A 26,261-nucleotide genomic window follows, 5' to 3' on the forward strand; every position below is an offset into this window, starting at 1 on the left:
CGACAGGATTATTGTCAGACAGGTAAATCAGTCGGACCCTTTGGACTGATAATCCAGCCTCTGTCTGGCTACCTGTCTGGCCTGGTAATACTCTCGCAGCAGCTGGTCCCTCTGGATGATGGCCTCAGTCCTCTCCTTGCGGGCAACATCCCTCTCCTCGCGCACCGTCTCGATGTCCCTGCAGGCCTGGCTCAGCTCCTTTTGGGCTTCGGTCTTGCCCTTCACCTCATGGCAGTACTTCTCCAGCAGCTCATTCTTCTCACAGATTGCTCGGTCCCTGTCAACCAGAGCCGAGGCCAGTTCCTTCAGATCACAAAAAAAAGATCGATCAGTTTATTTTTCTGACTAAGAAATCATTCAGTCAAGCCTTTACTTGTCGTAGTGCTTCTAGCTCCTCGGTGGCCACTCGTCTTTCTGAGGAATCGTTATGAAGCTTTGCCTCGGCCATCTCCAGGCCCGTTTGAAGCCTGTCCACCTCTTTGATCACCTGGTCCCTCTCACTCATGATCAAGCGATACTCGCTGATCACAGAGTCTCGCTCCTCCCTGTATTTTTCACAGTCCTTCACAGCTTTGAGCTGTTGGGTCTTGATCCTCGTCACCTCTGACTGCAGCCGATCCAACTCCCGCTGCAGCTCCTTATTCTGGGCTGTAGCCTTGGATAGTTCCTGCTGAGTGTTGTCAAACCTAAACCAGAGAATCATTTTAATAGCACTTAAATCACTTATTTGCAATGATGCATCCATTATGAATCCCAATCCGTAGATGTCAGTTCATGAAGGAAAACCTTTGAAGAAATTTGCACATCTGTAAAGCTTCATCTGTTGTGGATTTACACTTTACAGGGCACTCATTCAAGTACCGTACTGACCCGAATATAGGACGACCCTGATTATAAGGCGACCCCCCTTTCCAGGACTAATCTTCAGGAAAAGACAAAAAATAAATCTTTTTTTTTTTAACTATTTTTATTGAGAATTTGAGAACAAATACTGAGCAAAAATACTATTTTGATGCAAACTGTCAGAACTTTGCTGACATGTGAAATCAAAAGTCAAATGAGGCCTTTATTCAGAGGCCTTCTCCCTCACTGTACTCCATCGCTCTCATTCTCACTCATGCTGCTGCGGTCCCGGTGTACCATCAGATCGCCACACCTGTCGACTCCTCCCAGAACGTCATCCTCACTGCCATCCCAGGCATCCGTGAATGCAATGTTTCACACCGCTGCTGAATTGACCACAGTCATCCTAAAATTTGCATAACTGCCTTATAGCTTGTAAACTTGCCCCAGTTTGGTCCACTCTGCTCTGGACCTCTCCTCCCCATTTTTTTCTCCTGTTGAGAACATTTAGCCTGGCGCCCTCTGCTGTTACGGGCGTGTAATGACCCTGGACAAATATCAGCATGTTTAAATGCTTATACCCCGATTAGAATCCCACATTTTCAAATTATTTTCAATGAAAAAAAACTTGTCTTATATTCGGGGCAATACAGTAGTTTAAAATTTAAAATTTCACCCTCCGGGGTCTTATTATGGTATAGTAGATATTTTCATGCAGAAAATGAAGTGATCAAATATGGATGCTGGCCCTGTTCTGGTAAAAGAAATCCCAAAATAAAAACATGAACAAGTATACATTATTTTTTTTGAATAATGTGTTATAAGATACTAAGAATAATCTAGCTAATTTTACAAGATTATATCACTGTAAAATAATAAAAAATAAATCAGTTATTAAATAATATAGTATATTGGTTGATAGATTGGTGCTGCATCTGCAGTGATGCGGGTGTTGTACCCGTCTATCTTGGTGAAGAGAGAGCTGAGCCAGAAAGCGAAGCTCTCGATTTACCAGTCGATCTACGTTCCTAACCTCACCTATGGTCAAGAGCTTTGGGTAGTGACCAAAAGAACGAGATTGCGGACACAAGCGACCAAAATGAGTTTTCTCCGCAGAGTGGCTGGGCTCTTCTTTAAAGATAGAGTGAGAAGCTCGATCATCTGGGAGGGGCTCAGAGTAGAGCCGCTGCTATTCCACATCGAGAGGAGCCAGTTGAGGTGATTCGGGCATCTAGTTAGGATGCCTCGTGGATGCTTTCCTGGTGAGGTTTTCTGGGCACGTCCAACTGGGAAAAGACCTAAAGCAGGGGTGCCCAATCCTGGTCCTGGAGGGCCGGTATCCAACAGGTTTTAGGTTTAACCCTTCTTCAACACACCTGAATTCAATCAGCAGGTGATTAACAGGCTTCTGTAGAGCCTGATGAGATGCTGCACAGGTGATTCAACCACTGAATCAAGTGTGTTGGAGCAGACAAACCACAAAACCTGTTGGATACCGGCCCTCCAGGACCAGGACTGGGCACCCCTGACCTAAAGGAAGACCCAGGACGTGTTTAAGGGACTATGGCTCTCGGCTGGCCAGGGAGCAACTTGGGATTCCCCCAGAAGAGCTGGCCCAAGTGGCTGGGGAGAGGGAAGTCTGTGCCTCCCGACTTAGGCTACTGCCCCCGCGAGCAGACTCCAGATAAACGGAAGAGGATGGATGGTATTTAATAATAAAAACAGACTGTAGAATATATTTGAAAATTATTAAACAATAAATACCATTTCTGATCAGATATAGATTATTAGAATTGTTGAGGGTCTGACCTCATGAGGAAATTACTATGCAGTGATTTTCCCCAAAATGACTGTGCTTAAATTGCTCTGAAAAGCAAATAATCACATCAGCGCCAAGAAACTTCATTTCCCATGATGCTTTGCACACGGAAGCATTGTGATGACGTCACCGCCTAGTACCAGAAACACGTTCTGCGCATGTGCGGGAAGCCGTGGAGCTTTTCCCGCAAACTAAGACCATAAATCTTCAGCAGAGACAAAGAAACCTCGTTCTTTTGCCCAGGATACCTGGCGGTAAGGACACGCTTGTCAACGCTCCGACTCCCTTGAGCACGCGGAAGCTCTAATTGCCCAAGTTGAGCCCACGGAACTGCTGGAAACTAAACTGCAAGCCCATCAGATCTGCTCGTTTCTGCTCCCCTCCAGCTGATGTTTGAGGACACAGAACTGCGGAGGAAAGCAACAACTCCATCAAGCACGCTGTAAGTTATAACTCAGCACGGAAAGAAACTTTGCCGTCTCTGTCCAGCTCGTGGAGAAACACTCGTGAACGCCAAACAACGGAGAAAGCATCAAACCGACGGACGACGCCGAAAGCTGCGGAGAAACACGGAGAACCGTCAAATCAAAGAGGGAGGGACGCCTCGCTCTTTTGGTGATCAGCAACTCATCTCTTTCTCTCTCTCCTTCTTCTTCCGTTAACTCTATAGTCCAGAATAAGCAATACAACCGCGCTATTGCTTAAAAAGTAGCTTCGTGTTTTCCTCTTTCATCCCAAACACGTCCGTCGGGTCATTTTGAAAGAATAAACTGCTTATTGATCAATGTTTGGTATCTTAAAATGGTTTCTGTCATGGCCAGGCTGAAACTAAAAGATATTAATTTGTGATTAATCTTTTGTGTTGTTTCATGATCTTTTGAAATGTTTTGAGTGATTTAAGGTTAAGTTACTACTGATTCTAAGTGCTTTGGAAGTTAAAGTGCAAGTTGCCACCCACACTTTAGCCAGACAAAGGGGTCAGCCATCTTGTATTCAAGACTCCATTTTGAATCCATACACACGCACACACACACACACACACACACACACACACACACTACTCCTTTGTGAGAACAAAGGACCCCATTCATACATCCTCCATCACATGCAAACACATCCATCTTCAATCATATCACACGGTTATTATTCATCTATTCCACTGTTTATTCATTTGACAAATTGTTAATTAAATGTTATAAAATTCAGATTTTCGTCTCCAGTAGCTTTGTTGTGTCGAAGAGAAGTCTCTGCTCCGAGGATTCTACGAACTTCAAGAAAGACTGATAAGAGTTTTGGATTCATTTCCCTTTCTAATTAAAGGGTGGTGCCCCGAAGATATCTAAGAATATCTTAATTAATTAATAAATCAGTAAATAGTTCCATATTTACAGAATTTATTGAAGAATCCAAAAGTAAGTTAAAGCTTACGAATTGTTCGCTCCTAATAACCCCAACATTTTATTGGTGCCCCGTGTGAGGCTTGGATACACAGAGATTTCTATCCGGCACAAACAAACAAATAAATCCAAAGAGCTTGAATTAAAAATAATCCGTTGTTCAGCCTTGAACCAGCAACAGAGTGGTGCTGATTTCGCTGAGCAGGAAGCTGCATCGAACTCTCACCAGTAACTCAGTGCTTCTTTAAAGGTGCAACGTGTAAATTAATTCTGGTTGACCTTTTAGGTTAAAAATTCAGTTTTTCCTTAAAGGTGCAACGTGTAATTAATTCTGGCTAACCTTTTAGGTTAAAATTCAGCTTTTCCTTAAAGGTGCAACGTGTAATTAATTCTGGCTAACCTTTTAGGTTAAAATTCAGTTTTTCCTTAAAGGTGCAACGTGTAATTAATTCTGGCTAACCTTTTAGGTTAAAATTCAGTTCCTCATTAAAGGTGCAGCGTGTAAGTAATTCTGACTAACCCTTTTAGGCTAAAATTAACTGCTAATTTAGCGACTTTAACTCACAGTGGCTATTGTAACTAACTGAAACCTTCACTCAAAGACTGATAACACCCTGTTTGCTAATATTCTGAAGGAATAACTAGCATATTTAACACTGCAAGTGTTGTAAGACGTTGCTACGGCAACGCATCAGCTTTTGCTAAAATACTGAAAGGAATAGTATTTTAAGCGTCAGTCACGGCATTCCGTGCAATCTTAAAACGCTAAAACCTGTGCGCACAAAGGTTAATTTAGTGTTTTTCTGCTACAAAGCTAGCAGTTGCTGCCAAAGGTGCAGCCTTGAGCTATCTGCAGAAGCTCTACTAGGCTATTTTTGGTTCGGTTGTTAAAATGGAGGGACAGAGTAGTGAACTGACCAACTCCCAGCAACCAGGTGACGCTGCGGCCCACGACTATGAACCTGGCCTACTTTCTGGACAAATATTGTCCAAACTGGTCGCGGTTGCTCGAGAACCCGACTACCCTTCTAGGGATTTCACTGAAGAACAGCGTAGCGTCGAGCTAGAAGCTGTAATCGATCAAATAGAAAACCCGGATGGTACAAAACCAATCCAGGTTCACTTAGCTAAGTTAGCCCTGATCCTCTATCAGAGAGGACTCCAACGTGGTCAGAAGATCATGAACCTCCAGAGTATGCTAGCTGAAAAACAGCGAAATGGAAGGCTGATCGAGGAAGACAACACCAGCACCGATTCTGGGGAAGATGGGGAGAAGACCCCGCCCCCTTCTGCTGATGACAACAGACAGTGGGAAGGGGGGGAACACCGTGACTCTGAGGCTGAGCCAGAGTGCTCTCCCACACCGGTACGAAAGCAAGCCGGCAAAGCCAACCAGGGTCCGCCCAGGACGATCGCCAAAGACCAATTGGTTTCCTCCACCCAAGGTAGCGAGGGACCGCCGTCCCGCCGTAAAGGTAGGCTACCTCCTGATACGTCTCCATACGATAATCAACAGTATGTGGTGTGGGACTCTCTGGACGGACGCACGCCGCAGGGGAGAGATGAAGCTTATCTGTCCCAACCTTCGGCCCCGTTCCCTACACACACTCTAGGGCATTCAGGACCACCTAGGGGCCGAGGGCAGTTCGCCCTCGAACCCCAGGTTGGACCACCACCCTCATCTTCACGGCCTTCTCAATCAGTGAGAAGTCGACCAGCTGAGCGGCACCTCTATTTAGACCGCTCCCCCAGTCCACGAAGGGTGCAAGGTGCCGGCTGGGGTTATGCACAAGCCCAACCTGCACCTCCACCATCTACCCATCCTAGCTACTCCAGTACTCGGCATGCCGATAACCAGCTGCAGGACAAAGCATCATATGCCAGTCCGTACCCGGACAGAGCGTATTACGCAGAAGCCCCAGTTGAAAGACGCAGGCTGCACTACGCAGACGTGCCCCGGGAGGAGGACCTCCCAAGACACCCACGTGACGTGCCAGCAGCCCGCCACAGCATGCCGAACCCTGATTTGGGCCCCAGGAGTCAACATTGGGAGCCCAGAGCACACCAGCGATATCCAGCGCACTCTGAGACAGACCGTGGGTCAGAGTCAGAGGATGACGCGCCGTACCGTGAGTCAGGGCTCCGTGTACGTCAAATTGAATCGCTAGCTAAAGACGTAGAACGTTTTGATCCTAACACCAATGAATCCAATGTCGACGATTATCTCAGGGAGATAGAACGTTGTCTGCTTGATCTTCCAGCACCCTCTTCAAGGGAAAAGCTCAAGCTAATTTGGAAAACCACATCTAGAACGGTGCACGGTTTCATGGAAACTCTACCACCTGACATTCGTGATCGGTACTCCTCGCTCTGCCGAGCGTTGAGAGATGAATACGCCACGTATGCAGACTCTGCGTCAGCTACAATGGGGGCCTTCTCCATCAAACACGGGAGGAACGAACCCCCCAGAGAGTATTATCGCCGACTCAAAAGTGCTTATTTCCAAGGTCGAAACGGCCCTGGGCTCGAGGAAGACCCTGCCTTCAGATCCCTGTTCATTCACAACCTGCACGAGTGTGTTCGATCCGAAGTCTCAATGTATTGTCGGATGAAAAAACTGACAACTCAGGAGATTAGGAGATATGCTCAACAGGCTTGGGAAGCCGGCGGAAAGCCCCAAAAGCCTGACGCACATCACCGCGTTATGCACCTAGCTCCCGACGCCGAGCCGCGTTTGGAGCTCGAAGGCACAGAAGCTCCACCCACTAAGCCAAAATCTGCTAAACCTAGACCTGTTAAACCGCGAGAGCAGTCCCAATCTCCTCAACAGGGGAAGGGGGGTGCTGATTGGCCGCCTAGGTCTGGACAATCAGACAGGAAGTGGCCCAACCAAAACCAACGGCAGGCAGGTCGGAACAGTGGAAGGTTTAAGGAGCGCCGCCCACAGGTAGGTCCCGAACACGAGTCCGCAGGTGAGTACTTGACCAAAGCCGACGTCCAGGAGATGTTTCAGCAGTTTCTAGCTAAACAGGAGGAACAGCTGAGATCTGCAGAAGAAACCCTTGCACCAAAGTCGTCTTCTAAGAAGCCAGACCCAGAGCCAACGTCCGCATGACTAGGCGTGGCTCAACCCCCCAGCGTGGCCAGGACCTACCTGATCAGCTGGGGGAACACTACTGGTAGATCACAGGAGTCTCCTGAAATCTACCCCCCAGAGAAACCTGATGCTAAATTTCTGAAGTTCCTTGGTGACTTAACAAACCATGATCATGCTCGCCGTTTGTACTGTAGCACCAACGTAGGTGGGTGCATACAGGTTGATGCTCTGCTGGATACCGGCTCAGAAATCACCCTGATGTGCTCCACACTGTTCCATCGCGTGTCTGACACCATGCGGTCGCTCGGGAAACCAGTCCAGGTAGAACCCTGTGACCTGAAAATCACCAGCTACACCCAGACCCGGGAGTGTATCACTCACCGGGCGTGGCTGGACATCACCTTCCAAGACATGACTCTGGTTCACCCGTTTTATGTCTGCCAGCTAGACACTGAACCACTTCTCGTTGGTCAGGACCTGCTTGAACGTCTAGCTCCCCTCATCGACTGCCAGAAGGGTCAACTGTGGGCCCAGGTGGACACACCTAAGCCCTGGAACCCAGATAGCAGCCGACCATCCTCCATTCTTGAAGTCAGCATAAGTGAGCCGCAAAACCCTTGTTCCAAGGTCATGCCCCTTCCTACGGCTCCCACAGACGATGTCCGCCTGCAAAGGCATGAAACCGCTCCTGGAACTCCGTTCCGCACACATTCATCTTTTCTCTGCTCGCTGAAGAACGTCAGCCTGCAGCCATATGCACCACACATAGTTGGTGGTCTTACCATCAACTGCACCCACATCTCAGATGCTCGCCTTGCTCTTTGGTCGGAAAAGTCAGCCATCAGCCAGCAGATGTTTGAACACCTGCGTCAGAAGGACCCCCTTCTGGTCAGTGTGACACGTGGCCATCGGCTCTTGTCACCTACTTGGCCGCAGAGGCTCCTGAAAGCGCCAGAGGTCTGCTCTCTGACTATCCAGCTTGGAGCAAGACAGCTCACACATACATTCAGCATCATACCACAGCTTGATCCACCTGCACTCATCGGAGCAGATCTGCTGGTCCGACTCGGTGCCCAGCTGGACACTTGCAATCAAGTCCTTTGGGCCCGGGCCACACCATCCTCTGAGCCCCGCTCAGAAGGCCCTGAACACTTGCTGTCCGGTCAGACCATTCCACAGGCCTGCCGTGCAGTGGTTGAAGCCAGCACGGTTCTGCCCCCATTGGTCAAAGGGGTGCCTGTTCGTCTGACTCTGATGAAGCATCAGAAGCTGCCAGGCACACAGGCCTTCTTCCAGCCATCACCGCACTTCTTGGAGCTCAACTTAGCCGTCTGTGGCACGCCACTCTTGGAGCTGAACAATCGTTCTGCGTACTTGTTGGTCGAAAATCCGACCCAGAGTCCTATCCACCTGCCGGCAGGAAAGCCCTTGGGCATGCTGATAGATAGCTCATTCCATGACTTCGAACTTTCAGTCCCCGTGATCGGACAACTTCCGTTGTTCTTGAACGACAGACAGGTTGGTGCAGACACATTCAGTACTTTCCCTTCACAAATGATTACCATCAAGCGGCATGAAGCCCTTCCTGAGGAACCCATTTGCAGTGCAACCTTAGATACTGACGGCGGTCAGTGTCTAACGGTTTTTGCAATAAATACTCAACCCTCTGAGTCACCGGTTGAAAGCCCGGAACACCAGAGACCCTCCTCCTCTGAACCTTATGACGGCTTCGAGGCCAAAGTCAGCCAGCAGCTTGACAAAGCGGATGCGCTGGAGTCAGAGGAGCAGAGAGCAGCGCTTAGAAGCCTGTTCTATGAGTTTCAGTCCATCTTATCCAGGGACTCCCTGGACTGTGGACTCACAAACCTGCACACGGTTCGCATTCCGACGAACCCGAATGCCCCTCCTATTTTTGTACGTCAGTACAAGATTCCCCTCGCTGCTTATGAGTCGATCCAGGAGATCCTCGATCAGCTGAAGGAGAAAAACATCATCAGAGAGTGTAACTCCACTTACAACTCTCCCATCTGGCCGGTTCTGAAACCGACTGGGAAATGGCGTCTCACCATAGACTATCGTGCACTGAACAAACAAGTACCTCTCTCCAGGTGGCCTATGATCCATTTAGATCAGGAGCTAGCCAGAGTCAGAGATGCTCGTTTCTTCTCTACGGTTGACGTAGCCAACGGCTTCTGGACCATGAAGGTTGAGCCGGCGGACCAGTATAAGCTGGCTTTCTCCTTTGGAAATCGCCAATATACTTGGATTCGCTGCCCCTTTGGCTACTCTAACTCACCTGCCGAGTTCAACATCTTCCTCCACAAAGCCATGTCAGATGCTGCTTCCAGAGGGAACCTCATATATGTCGATGACATCTTGATGAGGAGTCGAACCTTCGAGGAGCACCTGGCCGAACTCCGTCACGTGCTGCAACAGCTCGCTGACGCCGGAGCTAAATTGGCGATTGTCAAGGGACAGTGGTGTCGAACCAAAGTGGAGTATGTTGGACTGCTGGTTGGCCCTAATGGAGTCGAGCCCCAAGCGGGACGCATTAGAGCCATTCAGGACATCAAAGCCCCAGCTAATCTGACTGAACTCAGGAGCTTCCTCGGAGTCTGCAACTACTCCAGGCAGTTCATTGAGGAGTACGCTGAAATAGCAAGGCCCCTCACGGAGCTGCTTCGGAACGACACCCCTTTCGTGTGGGACAGACCCCAAGAACTCTCCTTCCAGTTCCTAAAACAGAAGTTGGCATCCGCACCCTGTCTGGCTTACCCAGACAAGGATAAAGAGTTCTACATAGAGGCTACTTTCTCCTCTCACTGCCTGAGCGCTGCTTTGAAGCAGAAACACGATCAGGACATGAGAGTTGTGGCATACGCCAGCAAGCCTCTGAGCAAGGTGGAACTCCAGTTCTCAGACTGCGAGAGAGCTCTCCTCTCTACAGTCTGGGCCGTCGAACACTTTCGTAGTTACATCGGTGGACAGAAAGTGATCATTGAAACGTGTCATCAGCCTGTCACCTTCCTAAACAGCCAGCGACTGCGAGAAGGAAGAGTGTCAAACAGCCGCATTGCGACGTGGATGATGGTGCTCCAAGGATATAACATTGAGGTCAAGTATGGTCAGAACACCAAGCTAGCGCTAGGACAAGGGCTAGCAGGCTGCCAGTACTGTGACTCTGACTCCGTCAGGGGCCCCCTGGACACACCTGCCGCAGTCTACCCAACCGCATCCAATCATCGCTACTTTGATGAGAATGTTTGCCAAGGGCTTCCGAAAGTTTACACTGACGGATGCGCCTACCTTCACGAAGGCCAGCTCCGTGCCGGGGTTGGAGTCGTTTGGGTGGACTGTGACACTAAGCAACCAAATCACTACTGGTTGGGCCAAAAGTCTAGTCAGTACGCCGAAATTGCTGCAGTGTTGATAACCCTCCAGCAGGCGGCAGCCTTGGACATCACTCAAATCGTCCTTTGCTCTGATTCAAACTACGCTAGACACAGCTTCATCTCTCACTTCCCCATGTGGAAGGAGAACAACATGAAAAATGCCAGGAACAGAGACGTGAAACACTCGGAGTTATTCCTAGCGTGTGATCTGCTCACCACTGAGAAAGGCATAATGGTCTACTGGAAAAAGGTCAAAGGTCACTCCAGGACCCTAGGTCCGGAGAAAGATGGTAATGACGAAGCTGACCGCCTTGCTAAGCTCGGTGCTGACCAGGGAACCTGTTGGGAATTCAAAGACGAGTGGCTTCCACCCAAGGCCGTTCACGAGGTCTGTGCGATTACTCGTCGCCATGCTAAACAGGCAGACGAACCTCAGAACATTGGGGTACCCGTGTTTCTAGGCAGACAACCACATGACGCGGACCTAGTCACCATGCAGGAACAAGATCCTGACCTGAAGCTCATCCGCGAGCTTCTCCAAAAGGGCCCGATGTCTAAACAACCATCACCACCTACTGGCGCAAGCCGAGATTTGGTAACCCTGCATCGTCAACTCGCGCACCTGAAACTACAAAACGATTTGTTAGTTTACATGCGTGACGATCACAGCCCGCCGCGCTGGGTTGTTCCACTCGACCACAGAGGAGTAATGCTTGCCTACGCCCACGACGCTCCGGTCGGAGGTCACCGCGGAGCAAACGCTACCCTCGCGTCACTGACAGAAGTAGCATATTGGCCATCGATGTCCAAGGATGTACACAGCTATGTCCAAGGCTGCCTCATCTGTGCCCAGTTTCAACCCTCCCAGCCGCTTGCTAGAGCACCACTGCAACGCAGGGGAATAACCTTCCCTTGGTCCCACCTGCAGATCGACTGGGTTGGACCGGTTCCCAAATCGGCAAGAGGAAACAAATATATGCTAACTGTAACTTGCAGTTTCACAAAGTGGGTGGAATGCCTTCCAGCGCCAAACGATACAGCCGTCACAACCGCTGTACTGCTGATTAACCACGTTTTCAGTCGATGGGGACTTCCACTCTGCATTGACTCTGACCGGGGAACTCATTTCACATCCAGTGTAATGACGTCCCTGTTTGAACTTCTGGGAGCGGAAGTGAGATTCCACCTCCCCTATCACCCACAGTCATCCGGACAGGTCGAACGGATGAACCGCACGGTCGTCTCTATGCTCAAAAAGTACGTCTGCTCCACTGGGAAGGACTGGGACGTTAAGCTCCCTCTGGTCCTGATGGCCATACGGTCCACTCCACAGCGATCCACGGGGGTTACGCCCTTTGAGATGATGACCGGCAGACTGATGACTCTACCACTGCACCTCCTGTATCACCCAGAGGATGTCAGTGTTGCCACTGCCTATACCGCTCATCAGTATGTGGCAGACTTGAAAACACACCTCAGAGCTACGTTCGCGCATGCTCAGAAGAAACTGGAGACCAACGTAGAAGGCGCTAAAGCCTACTACGACCAAAAGACAACCAGCCGCGAATACGAGGTGGGTGACAAAGTATTCTACTTTCGGTTCGCCCAACCGGCACGCAAAGCTAAGAAGTTCCTGCCCTGCTGGTCAGGACCATTTGAGATCGTGGCAAAACTCTCTCCAGTTGCATACAGGTTACGCATCACCAAAGCGAGACAGGAGCCAGTCTACAAATGGGTGCATGCAAACCAAATAAAACCCTACGTCAAACCATCCCCGCGGGTACAGAGACCAGACTCCCCGCAGGAGGTAGACGTAGTCGCTACATAGTTCTATGCATGGAAATGGAAAAGGGGGGGAAGTGCACGTTTAACCCACTAACATGTACTAACCGACAAAGAACCAAGCCCCCCCCCCCCCCCCGCCGTCATTTTCACTAACCAAGAGAAACTCCTTCCTAGACCGCTAACAGGATGTACCTACTAAAACCTTACAGAGTACTCTGGTACCTACACTAGGCTCTGATTAATGAATCTCTACGTGCAATCAAGACTTTGTCTGAAACCATACCTCAGGATATTGTGTACACACGAGTGGTGGGAGATTTGATGTAGGACCTGCTCAGGGAAGTAAGTTCCACGCTGGACAGCTTGGTTGAAAGTCGTATTTCCCCGTACTTGGTACCACTGGACCTGCTCAAAGTTAGCTTGACAGCTGCTACCCCTCTACTGTGCACCTTTCACAAATCCACCTAGCGTACAGCCTAGGTAGTGCAATTCCCATTCACGTTGATGCAGAAAATTAGAACTCGGTTTCCTGTTACATGTTCCCATAATTGTGACACCTCACATCTATAGGTTTAAGTCGATGCTGAACTTTGGTATTTGAAAGGACGGTAGGCATTTCCACTTTGAACTAGAAACTGGCACTCCATCACCTCAACCTCGAACAGCATGACTCAGAGATTGAGATCATGGACGCTTTCCAGGGTTATAACTTTGCCTTCGATTTAGAAATTGACCAACAATTACTGATTGAAGGAACCAAATTTGTTAAGTTCACACAAACCCGCGTGAACTTACTTTGACGCCCAAGACGCTACATTGACACAGATTATTCAACCTTAATCTGCACATTGGTCGCCCTGGGGATGGGATGGCTCATCACGGCCGTGATTGCTTATTCCGCCTACAGGCGTGTTAAGAAACTCCAAGATAAGATGCACTTGCTCACCTACGGTGTGCCTCGTAACCGCGTTCGGGGAGACTCCAAGCGTGAATGTACCACACCTGTCTAAAGGGGGTGAGCAACATTTTCTTTGTTATTCTGTAAACCTAAGAGTAGTTCTCATTTTAGTCTACCTCACATATTTATCTGAGTGTTGCAGTATGTCACATTCTTTATAAGCTACACACTGACTGTATGACCTAAGAATGTATTTTATGAGACCTCAAGGTTGCTATGAATTTTCTTGGATGTTATATGTTTTTTTTTGGGTTTTCTGTATTTTTGTTTCTTACTTGGTCACATATTGACTAGTGGTTTTGTGCCGGCCCAGCTCAGTCTGTCAATGACTCTGTCTGACGCACCAGCACATTGTAGTACCTCTTAGTTTTATGGTCCTTGTTTTAGCCCAAAGACTGTCCTGATCCACCCTTTGGACCAAAAAGGGGGGAATCTTGGGACCACATAGGTCAATGCGCGTTTGCGAACTATGGACCTCGTACATCACCGCGTGCTCCATAAACTGAACTGTATGGCCGGCGGTGAGATGCCTTTGTGTCCACTCGTGGAGTTAACCGCCCACCGACCTTCCTCCTTCTACACTACTACCTCTCGCATGGACGACATCATCATTGCGTACCACCTGCGTGAGTGGCTTCTTCTCGTTATGCGCGTTGGGGACTATCCCGTTTCCTATCCTCTTTGTGCCTGACCAGGATCAAAGACCAAAGGCGCCAGGATCCAAGACAAAGACCAAAGACAAAGGCGTCCAAGGAGACCAACGTCCTAAGGGACAAACCCACCTGTGCTTCCGACAATCAAGTCGACCTACGTTCATGAGGAACAAACCCATCTGTGCTTCCGACGATCGAGCTTTGGGCGCGATCCCCGAAACCAAAAGGGGGAATGTTGAGGGTCTGACCTCATGAGGAAATTACTATGCAGTGATTTTCCCCAAAATGACTGTGCTTAAATTGCTCTGAAAAGCAAATAATCACATCAGCGCCAAGAAACTTCATTTCCCATGATGCTTTGCACACGGAAGCATTGTGATGACGTCACCGCCTAGTACCAGAAACACGTTCTGCGCATGTGCGGGAAGCCGTGGAGCTTTTCCCGCAAACTAAGACCATAAATCTTCAGCAGAGACAAAGAAACCTCGTTCTTTTGCCCAGGATACCTGGCGGTAAGGACACGCTTGTCAACGCTCCGACTCCCTTGAGCACGCGGAAGCTCTAATTGCCCAAGTTGAGCCCACGGAACTGCTGGAAACTAAACTGCAAGCCCATCAGATCTGCTCGTTTCTGCTCCCCTCCAGCTGATGTTTGAGGACACAGAACTGCGGAGGAAAGCAACAACTCCATCAAGCACGCTGTAAGTTATAACTCAGCACGGAAAGAAACTTTGCTGTCTCTGTCCAGCTCGTGGAGAAACACTCGTGAACGCCAAACAACGGAGAAAGCATCAAACCGACGGACGACGCCGAAAGCTGCGGAGAAACACGGAGAACCGTCAAATCAAAGAGGGAGGGACGCCTCGCTCTTTTGGTGATCAGCAACTCATCTCTTTCTCTCTCTCCTTCTTCTTCCGTTAACTCTATAGTCCAGAATAAGCAATACAACCGCGCTATTGCTTAAAAAGTAGCTTCGTGTTTTCCTCTTTCGTCCCAAACACGTCCGTCGGGTCATTTTGAAAGAATAAACTGCTTATTGATCATTGTTTGGTATCTTAAAATGGTTTCTGTCATGGCCAGGCTGAAACTAAAAGATATTAATTTGTGATTAATCTTTTGTGTTGTTTCATGATCTTTTGAAATGTTTTGAGTGATTTAAGGTTAAGTTACTACTGATTCTAAGTGCTTTGGAAGTTAAAGTGCAAGTTGCCACCCACACTTTAGCCAGACAAAGGGGTCAGCCATCTTGTATTCAAGACTCCATTTTGAATCCATACAGACGCACACACACACACACACACACACACACACACACTACTCCTTTGTGAGAACAAAGGACCCCATTCATACATCCTCCATCACATGCAAACACATCCATCTTCAATCATATCACACGGTTATTATTCATCTATTCCACTGTTTATTCATTTGACAAATTGTTAATTAAATGTTATAAAATTCAGATTTTCGTCTCCAGTAGCTTTGTTGTGTCGAAGAGAAGTCTCTGCTCCGAGGATTCTACGAACTTCAAGAAAGACTGATAAGAGTTTTGGATTCATTTCCCTTTCTAATTAAAGGGTGGTGCCCCGAAGATATCTAAGAATATCTTAATTAATTAATAAATCAGTAAATAGTTCCATATTTACAGAATTTATTGAAGAATCCAAAAGTAAGTTAAAGCTTACGAATTGTTCGCTCCTAATAACCCCAACAGAATATTATATATTTAAGGATCTGTCAGTGTCATCTTCCTCCTCATCATCATCACCACTGATGGCGAGATTGAGTGGCACAATAACTGTCCTCCATTTTTCATAGAAATCCTAGTTTAAAACTGTAAAATATACTCAATATTGTAACTGTTATTACTGTTACCATGATTATGTCTAAAAAACAACAAATTTTACTAAAAAAATATACATGATTTCTTTTACTTGTTCAGGGCGTTATGATCAAATATGGCAGCTTTGACTTTCATGCTATGATTTCACCAACTTCATTGAGTTTAACATTTACAACACACAAATCCTTATTTGGCACAACTAGTCGACTTTGTGATGCGAGTTTCATAAACCTAGCATCGTTAGTTTTAGAGATCTGACTGTAAACATGAGAGGAGACCAAGAATGTTCTGGGTCTGCAGACCCACCAGTATTTGGTGCATCATAGCCCTCATAAACCTAACTAGTGGAATGGTGCCATGGCGTGAACTGTGACTAGCTTTATCTCCAATGATTGTTTGGGTGAAATCCCGTAATTTTAAGTCAGTGAAAAGGCACACACATAATTAATGATGCGAGTGGAAGTGTCTAAATATAGACAATGCCCCTATAAAGAATTAAGCATGTTTTCTGCAGATTTGACTTGAGTTAAACTCAAGTACTACATTTGCAGCATAACTGCTTGCATCTGCTGTTTTTAACAGCTGTTTACTTTGTTCATGCACCTCCCAGTGTCTAATTTACCCAAGCCCACCTTTGAACGGAGGAATAATGCTGCTGATAGTGGATCGCAGCATCCCTCTGTTTTGAGAGAATGTCCAGCGTCTTCTGCAGCCTGTGGTTCTCCTCCTCGACCTGGTCCAAACGAATCAAGTCTGCGTTGTGACTGGCTGTCTTCTCATTGTAGCGCTTTCTCAGAGCCTCGTAGTCACTCTTCATGACCTCCAACTTGTCTATGGTTGTTTCGTAAAGTTTGTTGAGGACATCTGGCGAGCCTTCTCTCATGACCTGTAATTATCATTCAGAGGACAGTGGAAGATATCTTTATTTGTGTGTGGTGTGTGTTTGAGAAGTAAAAAGGAATGCTGGCAAACCAAGAAATGCACCGTTTCAGTCAGCAGCTTCCACCTCAAAGGAATGTCTGATTCAATTTCATTTCAATTACATGTGCTATTCTTGTTCGTTTTAACTGTTAAAAATTAAGTTATGAAATGATGTCTTGGCACAGAGTAGAGAAACTTTTTAGGCCCTGAATTAAGCAAGAATTAATCTCAGGAAATTAACATTGAAATGTTGTTGCAAATGAATGAAATGATGTAGAAAGAATATTGGCAGATTTGTAACATATAACCATAAAAATTGGGTCTAAAATACATGGGAGTGGGTCTAAGTCTCTGGGCGACGCCATGTTTCCTTTTACGGGAGCCCGTGAGGACAAAACACATTTACTGATTTGTAACAAACGGTTACACAACTTTCACCATTGATAAACGTTGTTGTATTACACCTTTATCTCTTCACTCATTGCCAGTGATGAAAGGATGAATGGAGTCTGATGTGTTTGTCATTTTGCTGGAGGTTGCACTCCCAGGGATTTTTGACCCTAATGGCCATCCGTAGTTAAGGTCTTATCGCTTGCTTGCAATGATTTAGGTATGTGGTGCTGCCCCCATCACCAAGGAAAACACACATAGTCACTTTAAATAACTCTTTCAGTCGTACTCTAAAAGACAAATAAGCTATTTTGCTCCACTTGTTCGTGTTACCATTACAGTAACAGTATAAAGCTAATATAAAATCAAGCTTGACTTATTATTAGCGACAACGGAACACTTTTTTTATTACTGGTGAATACTAATAAAAAGTTCTCTCGCACAAATGGTGTCAAAACCTTGTTTCACTTTCACTTTGCTGTCTTGTTTCATATAAGTGTGCAAAATGTTTTCTTAGGTAAACTTTGCTGTACGTATCACAGTGACAAAAGGTTTTTACCTATTCATTCATGCTGCATTGATGAAATTAAAACATCTGACAAATTGCATGTTTTTAATTACTACTTTGTAATGAAAGATAAAAAGGTTTAAGGGTTTGCTCTATATTAAACTGTTGAATACAGAAACTGTTTAACAAATCTACTCTACGGACAAGTCACAAGAACAGCACGTCTCACATAAGAGAAGGTATGATGAGGTAAGTGAAAAGCATCCAACATCCAAACACAAAGGTCAGCTCACTTAGCTAATTTGCATTCTCATTTGACTGAGGTCTTACAATGGCATGACCTCTGCAGACCAGGAATATTTATAGAATCAAACAGCCCTCAAAAGCAGGCCCCATGCTTTTGTAAAACAACTAAACATTTAATGACAGTGAAACTATTTGACTGCAGTGAGGTTTACTATGTCAGGCAAAGAAAAAGGTTAAGCCATTTTTCTCATTTCCAAACAATCTGATTGATGGAGATTTGGGAAAATCAGACATGTCTACCCTATTTGTCTAAACAACGCTGTCCTCTCCAAGGTAATGGTCACAAAAATAGGAACTAAATTTAATTCCATTTCAAATGTCAAGATCAAACCAATAACACGCTAAGGGCACCCAGAGATATACATGAGTGTGAGTGAAACGGTGTGTTTTTCTACTCCACATTTGCGTGAATGTGTAACCACTTAAACTGATGGGTTTTGCATGGATACCTGCTGGTGCAGCATTCTCATTTCAGCCACTTCCCTCTGGTCATCCTCATGTAGCCTCCTCAGCTCCTCACACGTCTGCTTCATGTGGTTGTGCTCCCTGAGCAGCTGGATGTTGTGTTGTCTCACCGCATCCAGCTCCTCCTTCAGTTGGTTATGCTCACTCGCAACACGTCTACATAAAACAATAAGTTGTTATTAAAAAAAAACGTGATCAGGGTTATTGAAAGAAAAAGAAATGAATGATACAACCCTTTTGTGCCGTGTTATGTTCCATTACAGTTTTCTTGTCCTGGGAATATCGCTTAAAACAACACCAACACCTTGGCTACTACTTTCGAACTGGTTTCAGTGATTCTAGAGCCAGAAACTTAAGCAACTTCACATTGGACAGCTCTCTGCAGCCCTCTGTTGACCAGAATCTACTCTTAACAATTTTGTGGTTTGGGTAGGTACCATGGTGGGAGCCCTCTACCTGCTTTACGGTGGTTTACATTGCAAGTAGCTCATATAAAGGCTAGCTGTTAGCTTTTTTAGTTTGCAGGGGTCTCATTTATCAAACATTGCGTAGAATCCTTACTAAAACCGTAATCAAGCTCAGCAAAAAAAATGTACTTACGCCAAGTAGGTTTGTGATCTAGCAAACATGGAGTACGCACAGCTGCACGCAATCTCCGCTTCATAAATCGGAGACTAACGAGAATGTTTCTCAGCTGCATTTTAGTCACATCCCGCCCTCACCACGCCCACTTACTGCAATAAATAGCCAATGCAAAGTGCCTTGTGGATCTCATGCATATATATAAGCCGGCTGTTGCAGCGCTCCGCCAATGACAATGGCGACCGTAGATCAAGGCAGATCAAGGAAGCGTAATTTCACAGAAGCAGAAATTGAGGTACTTGTGGGTGAGGTGGAGAAATGAAAGGAAGTGCTTTTGCAAAACAAATAAGAAAAAATCCATGGAGTGGCACAGCGTTGCTGAAGCCGTCAATGTTGTGAATTCTTCAGAGAGATCTGTGGCAGATATAAAAAGAATGGTCCAATCGGTGTGTGTGTGTGTGTGTGTGTGTGTGTGTGTGTGTGTGTGTGTGTGTGTGTGTGTGTGTGTGTGTGTGTGTGTGTGTGTGTGTGTGTGTGTGTGTGTGTGTGTGTGTGTGTGTGTGTGTGTGTGTGTGTGTGTGTGTGTGTGTGTGTGTGCGTGCGTGTGCGGGTCTTGTATGTGAAAACGAAGCAGTACAAGTGATAATGCTGCAGAATTTCATAATTGTATCTTCTCAGCAGCTGCACTGCAGGTGCTCTCCATGTCCAAAATGTGCGTAAGCCAGGTTCTTAGTCAACTTAAAGTTGTGCACATTTTTCCACTAAGTTTTCTTTCATAAATCCCAAAGTTTGCGTGGAAAGTTGCTTACGCAGTTTTCCGACCCTGTTTTGTGCAAGCTTGATAAATGAGGCCCCTGGTCATAAATCAAAAGAACAAAAAGAAGAATTTTAGTATTTTTGTTGCATCGTGGTAGAGCCTGGATGTAAAATCAAGAGTAATGTCTTTGGAAGCGAAGCAAAGGGCTAAAAGCAGAGTTAACATCAGCACAGCCTACACTTGTTTGAGGGAGCTGAATGACTGACGATGACCTGGCTTTGTTTCTAATGGACTTGTGTGTAATAGTGTTTGTCTAACAGTGTGGATCTTTCTACTTCGTAGCTTATTTAGTATCAGCTGGCTCATGTTAGTGTTAGTTCATTGTTGGCACTGCAGCAGGGTTGTTTACAACAGTTGTTACAATGTTTATAAAAGTTTAGGGCTGCAGCTATCGAATATTTTTGTAATCGAGTACTCTATCGAATCTTTTTTTCGATTAATCGAGTACTCTAATAAATTACCCTTTTGTGTTTGTAAACCTTTATATCATATATTGATGAGCCAAGATGGCGCCGAGTATGGCTGCCTCGTCGCGAGCTCCACCAAGTTCCAACATTACACGCTCCACACTGTACATTAATGCCACTGTTTTGCACATACCAACCTCTGTACATTTTACATCTCTTATCTTATTGTTTACTTTATTCATTTGTATACTTAGATTAGCCATTTTTATATTTTACTTGTTTTTACATTACTGTATTTTTGCACAACTGTTGCTGTGAAGCTCGCACACAAGAATTTCACTCGCATGTACTGTACCAGTGTACCTGCACATGTGACGTGACAATAAAAGTGATTTGATTTTATATCAAATAGCATGTTATAATTATGAAAGACCTCTTGAAATGAGAAAGTAATTGCCAGTTATTCTTCAAGTTTTATTCAAAATTAGTTTTCAAAACTTCGGCACTTCAACTTTACTTCACAGTAAACAAATGCCTGTTCAAAAAATAAGTAAACAACCTGAGCCGATTTTCCCCTCGAGCGAGAATCTGCTAGCCTGCAAGCCAGACAAAAACTAGGAGGATAACGCTGCGAGCGGCTGCGGCCCAAACAGAACCAGAACCGCTCACGGCGCAAACAGCTCGCCGGCTGTTTCCCTATTAACACACGTCCGTTTTAATTTCTACACTTTTTTTCTCACACTAACATGGATTGCCAAAAGCATGTTTGCTGTGGTTTTGTCAAATTATACTGATCACAAAACATTTATTTACTTTCTTTCGTTTTCCTCCACCACTCATAAATACCGGTGTCCTCCTGCAGCAATCCAGAGGGACAACAGACGTCAATAACAACACAATAAAAAGTCCGACGTGTTGTGTAAAAACTGCTATTTTTTTTTTGGCACATTTTAAGTCCGACGTGTTGCTACCAGACGTACGGTGTGAGCTGAAACTGAGTGCTACAAACGAAAAAGTTGCAGAGTCCGCAGAATATACAGAAATACAGGCTAAAATGCATAATCTTGTAGAGGCTCCGAGTCCGCTTGCAGAAGTGACATTTACAGGTGCTGCAGCACGGAGGTGGTGTTGTGGTAGGCTAAATCCATTTTACAGTTTTTATACTGGACTACGTTTTACGCCTTGGTCCCACACCTTTGACATTTTCTGTCTTTTTCGCACTCCACCGGGGTCCACGTTGTCCGCCATGGCTTAAGAGAAAGTAAAGTTTTATTCGCTACTCGCGTGTGCAGTCTAGTGGGCATGTGCGTCACTTATTTCGGTCCGGGTGAAACATGACCCCGGGCGATTGCAAAGCCATGAATTAATTAAATATGAATTAAACGAAGCCTCGAGGCAGAGAATTTGACTCGAGGATTTTTTGTACTCGAATTATTCGAGGTACTCGAGGAATCGTTTCAGCTCTATAAAAGTTTAATTCCCCTTTCAACTAGTAGGAGGGAGAAACAGGAAACTTGCATGTCTATGGGACTAGGATTCTAAACTAGCTTCCTGCTAACTTTGGCTTATTTACAGTGGGTACAGAAAGTATTCAGACCCCCATCAATTTCTCACTCTGTTTATTGCACCAATTTGCTAAATTCAATTAAATTCATTTTTTGATCATTAATGTACACAGCCCCCCATGTTGACAGAAACACAGAATGAAAAACACTCCCACAGCATGATGCTGCCACCGCCATGCTTCACTGTGGAGACTGTAATGGACAATGTCTCGTTTTCTCCACACATGCCACTTAGAATTAAGGCCATAAAGTTCCATCTTGGTCTCATCAGACCAGATAATCTTACATATCACCATCATGGAGTCCTTTCATGTATCTTGCACTGAGGAGATGCTTCCGACCGGTCACTCTGTCATAAAGCCCTGACTGGTGGAGGGCTGCAGTGATGGTTGACTTTCTACAACTTTCTCCCATCTCCTGACTGCATCTCTGGAGCTCAGTCACATTGATCTTTGTGTTCTTTACCTCTCTCACCAAGGCTCTTCTACCCTAGTAGCTCAGTTTGGCCGGACGGCCTGCTCTAGGAAGGGCTCTGGTCATTCCAAACGTCTTCCATTTAAGGATTACGGAGGGCACTGGGCTTTCAGGAACCTCAAGTGCAGCAGAGATATTTTTCTAACTTTGGCCAGATCTGTACCTTCCCACAACTCTGCCTCTGAGCTCTTCAGGCAGTTCCTTTGACCTCATGGTTATCATTTGCTCTGACATGCATTGTGAGCTGTAAGGTCTTACATAGACAGGTGTGGCTTTGCTAATCAAGTCCAGTCAGTATAATCAACCACAGCTGGACTCCAATGAAGGTGTAGGACCATCTCAAGGATGATTAGCAGAAATGGAAAGCACTCGAGTTAAATGTACGAGAGTCACAGCAAAGGGTCTGAATACTTAGAACCATGTGATATTTCAGTTAGTCTTTTTTAATAAATCTGCAGAAATTTCAATATGGGGTGCTGTGCGTACATTAATGAGGAAAAAAATAAGTTCATTGATTTTAGCAAATGTATGCAAAATAACAAATAGTGAACAATTGATGGGGGTCTGAATACATTTCGTACCCACTGTGCGTTTCAATTTTGTTCATCAATATTCTTTGTCCATTTCAAATGAATAAGTCAAATCAGCGTATTTAGTGTTACTTTAAATAAGTGGTATCTACAACTTTTCAAAACATCATAATCACCTATTTGAACTTACACGAGGGCCACACAGTGTTGCATTTTTTTATTTAAAAAATTTAAAACATTTTGTTTGTCATTTTCTCTCCACTAAATAAAGCATTAAATATGCAACACTTTAAACACAGAAAAAAGTATTTGGGTTTATTTTTAGAAATCCGTTTATTTTTTGCAGATTTGGGACATAAAAAGGGTGTATTGGTCTTGAAAACCAATGATCAAATGTACAAGAAAAGGTGTGGGTCAGTCTCTCTTTGGTATATTGCTGTATTCAGTCAGGTTTTATGAACTGTGCTTTTTTTGTAAAAGTGAGTGAAGGATCGTAGTATCAAGTTACCATGAAAATTAAGCTAGAATCCATGGTGAATTAAAACAAAATACTTTGACTTAATAAAAATGTGATCAATTCAAATATTTTTATGGCAATTTTTAAGCACAATACAAAGGTTCTTTTTTTCCTTTTACATGTCCAATTTCGTTAATCAAACTAAATATCGTAAATAGTAAAGGTTCTTGTTTTCATGTCCACACCCTCTGATGTAGCTATGCTTCAAATGCCAAAACATAAACCAATATGATTCTCAGTGATTACCGAGTGCTAATGCTTGCACATTCATTTAGTGCATGTGTGATGCTTGCTGGATAAATGCAGGAGCAGACAGGATAGTAATCAGTAAATACTTTCTCTGGTCTGCAAACAGAGGCCAGAAGGAGAGGCTTAAACATGGGAATAATCCTTCATCTGTCTGCTTGCATTGGGGGGCCAGATGTTGGTTGCATACACTTTTGGGAGAGTATGGCACAATCAAATCTCACAAATGGACCAGCCTCCTCACCATGTCAATAGCGCACAGCTTATTTCGCAAAAGCACAAATGCTCGTTTGTGGCTTTATCCACATGGCACAAATGCACTGCCATGCAACCACTGTTCTCGTACAGAATACAGAGCATGCTCTGGCATAAAGAAGACAGCATGGGTTTTAAAAAAAACAGCTACGCATTTGTTTTCATTTTTTTAGCTTAAACAATAGCAGCATTCTAATTAAATTGAAGGATAACTGCAATGATTTTTCCCAGCTTAACCCAGCAGCTTTTGGACTGGTATAAAAGCTTCATCTCCTATTACTGTTGCAAAAATAAAATCCGTTTATGCAATCTGCTGTGAACCTCAGATAAAGCCATGTAGACAAAGGATGAATAAACACAGCTCAAGTGCAATGGCTGTTAAAAATTTGACCAAAGCCTACATTTAGTGGAATTTCCACTCACCGATAAAAGTCTGCTTTCTTCACAGCCTCCTCGCACCTCTTCAGGGTGGTGCTATGCTGGTTCTGCAGGGACTGCAGGTCTGCCATTGCCTTCATGCACTGCAGCTTCAGATGCTCATAATCATGACCCGTTTTTGAGTTTAATCTGTTTCAGAAAGAAGGAAAAGGGCAAAAAAATGAATAGAAATTTGTGTTATGCGAAAGCACTAAGGAGACTGACATCAGGACAAAAGCACACAAAAACTTTTGCAAAAAAAGTTATGTTCTTGACATTTAAAAGGATTTTTATGGCCACTCTGAAGTGCGTTTCTGTCTGAAATGTCTCACCAGTTGAAAATAGAGTGCTGAACAGCCTTGGTTTGAAAAACAGATAAGCTCAGCCAAAACAAGGTGGACTACAGTCATCTTTTAGACAGCTCAAGTATCCATTACATCAGTGTTTTAGTAGAAATATTTAAACTTTCTTTTTGAACTCGACAACTTGATGCAACAGAGGTGCTGCTGGTGGAATCTATGCCTGTAAATCACTACTGAATTCAAAGTAAACAATGACAATGCAAATGTAACTGTAGTGAAACGTTTTGTTAAACAGTATAGCATCTGGCTGCACTCCAACAGCCAGTCAAGCCATCCTATACGCTCACTGCCGCTTGAGGAAGTAAATGACTAGAACTACGAGCAACGAGGCTGCTTTTAAACACAATGGTAACATTAACACGTTTCTTATTCGTGTGTCCTGAAAAGGTCATGGTTTTTTAGCAGACAAATGAGAGAAATTATTGTTTATAACAGGTTTTATTTGAACAAGTTTAAGACAATTTTTTTAAAGACAGTGTCAGGATTATGTTCTCTGCTCCCTGGTTCCTAATAAGTCATATTCCTGCTTTTTAATCCAACAGTATAACAGTTTAAGCCTATCTAAATGTTTATGAGCATCTCTGTTTATTCTCAAGAGCAGAACTGGGTTATTTATATTAGGTCTGTAGGCCCGTGAAAACTCACAATACTGCAGGTTAATGCAAAAACATTACTTCAATTAAGTAGGTGGACTTCGCCAAAATATGCATTTAAAGACACTAAGTTGAATGTCTGATAACTCACATAATAAATAAATTAAACAAACCATTGTTTTTGATTTAAGCAGTGTAGAATAGACTTTGTGCTCCCCAAGAGAAAATCTAAAAGTTCTTATGTGAAAATCTACTGACTAATCTGCATCAATAAATTATATACAGTTTAATATGGCCATCCCCATCTTCGTTTCGCTCTGTCACAGTAACTTCCTGCCCACCAAATCGATGGAGCTCTATGAATGGCCCACCAAAATGATAGTACTGTGATTGGCAAGCCACCAGACTGGCCGGAGCTGCGGCGGTTCCAATGAAGCGTGGCTAGACCAACATGCAAAGTTCTTTTGCTTCTGCTACTTTAACCCTGGATTGTCATGTCAGTTCTCTTGTTTGCTCTTCCTTCTTCCATCTCAGGAACATTGCTAAGCTGAGTTCCATTCTGTCCCACTCTGAACTTGTTATCCACACCTTCATCTCCTCACGCTTAGACTACTGTAACGCTCTTTTCACGTGTCTGAGCAAAACCTCCCTGAACCATCTACAGGTGGTTCAGAATGCCTGCGCTTGACTTCAGACCAAGTCCTCCAAACACACCCACATCACCCCGCTTCTCCTCCAGCTTCATTGGCTGCCAGTCAACTTCAGGGTTCATTTCTAGATCCTGGTTCTGGTCTATAGGGCCTTACATGGACAAGCACCATCATACATTGGTGATCTTCTTAGTCCCTACACCCCCAGCAGGTCCTTGAGGTTCAGTGACCAAAGCCTACTGGTTGTGCAGCACACCAGGCTAAAGACCAAAGGTGACAGATCATTTGCTGCTGTGGCCTCCAGACTCTGGACCTCTCTCCCCCGAGATCAGTGGACTCCTTTAAAAAGCAGCTGAAAACTCATCTGTTCAAGCTGGCTTTTGCGTTACCTTCATCACCACCCTCTCCTTATTCTGCTCTGTCTACCTATTCTGCCTTTCCCGGGATCCACCAATTTCCCTCTTTCATTT

At 45.1% G+C, this 26,261-nt stretch overlaps 1 protein-coding gene across 3 annotated transcripts in view; it reads right to left on the reverse strand.

The window, feature by feature from the left end:
* Nucleotides 1-26,261, reverse strand: part of LOC107387846 (disks large homolog 5) — a 95,210-nt gene that overhangs the window by 48,899 nt on the left and 20,050 nt on the right. For all 3 annotated transcript variants that reach the window (XM_054749219.2, XM_070545657.1, XM_070545656.1), the window contains exons 4-8: nt 24,193-24,336; nt 18,361-18,532; nt 16,419-16,672; nt 374-686; nt 73-303 (exon numbers count right to left, since the gene is read on the reverse strand). In XM_054749219.2, coding sequence (XP_054605194.2) covers nt 73-303; nt 374-686; nt 16,419-16,672; nt 18,361-18,532; nt 24,193-24,336 — 1,114 coding nt within the window. The remainder of the gene's footprint in view (nt 1-72; nt 304-373; nt 687-16,418; nt 16,673-18,360; nt 18,533-24,192; nt 24,337-26,261) is intronic.

The sequence above is a fragment of the Nothobranchius furzeri genome, chromosome 16, assembly GCF_043380555.1.
Source record: "Nothobranchius furzeri strain GRZ-AD chromosome 16, NfurGRZ-RIMD1, whole genome shotgun sequence".
Classification (NCBI taxonomy): Eukaryota; Metazoa; Chordata; class Actinopteri; order Cyprinodontiformes; family Nothobranchiidae; genus Nothobranchius; species Nothobranchius furzeri.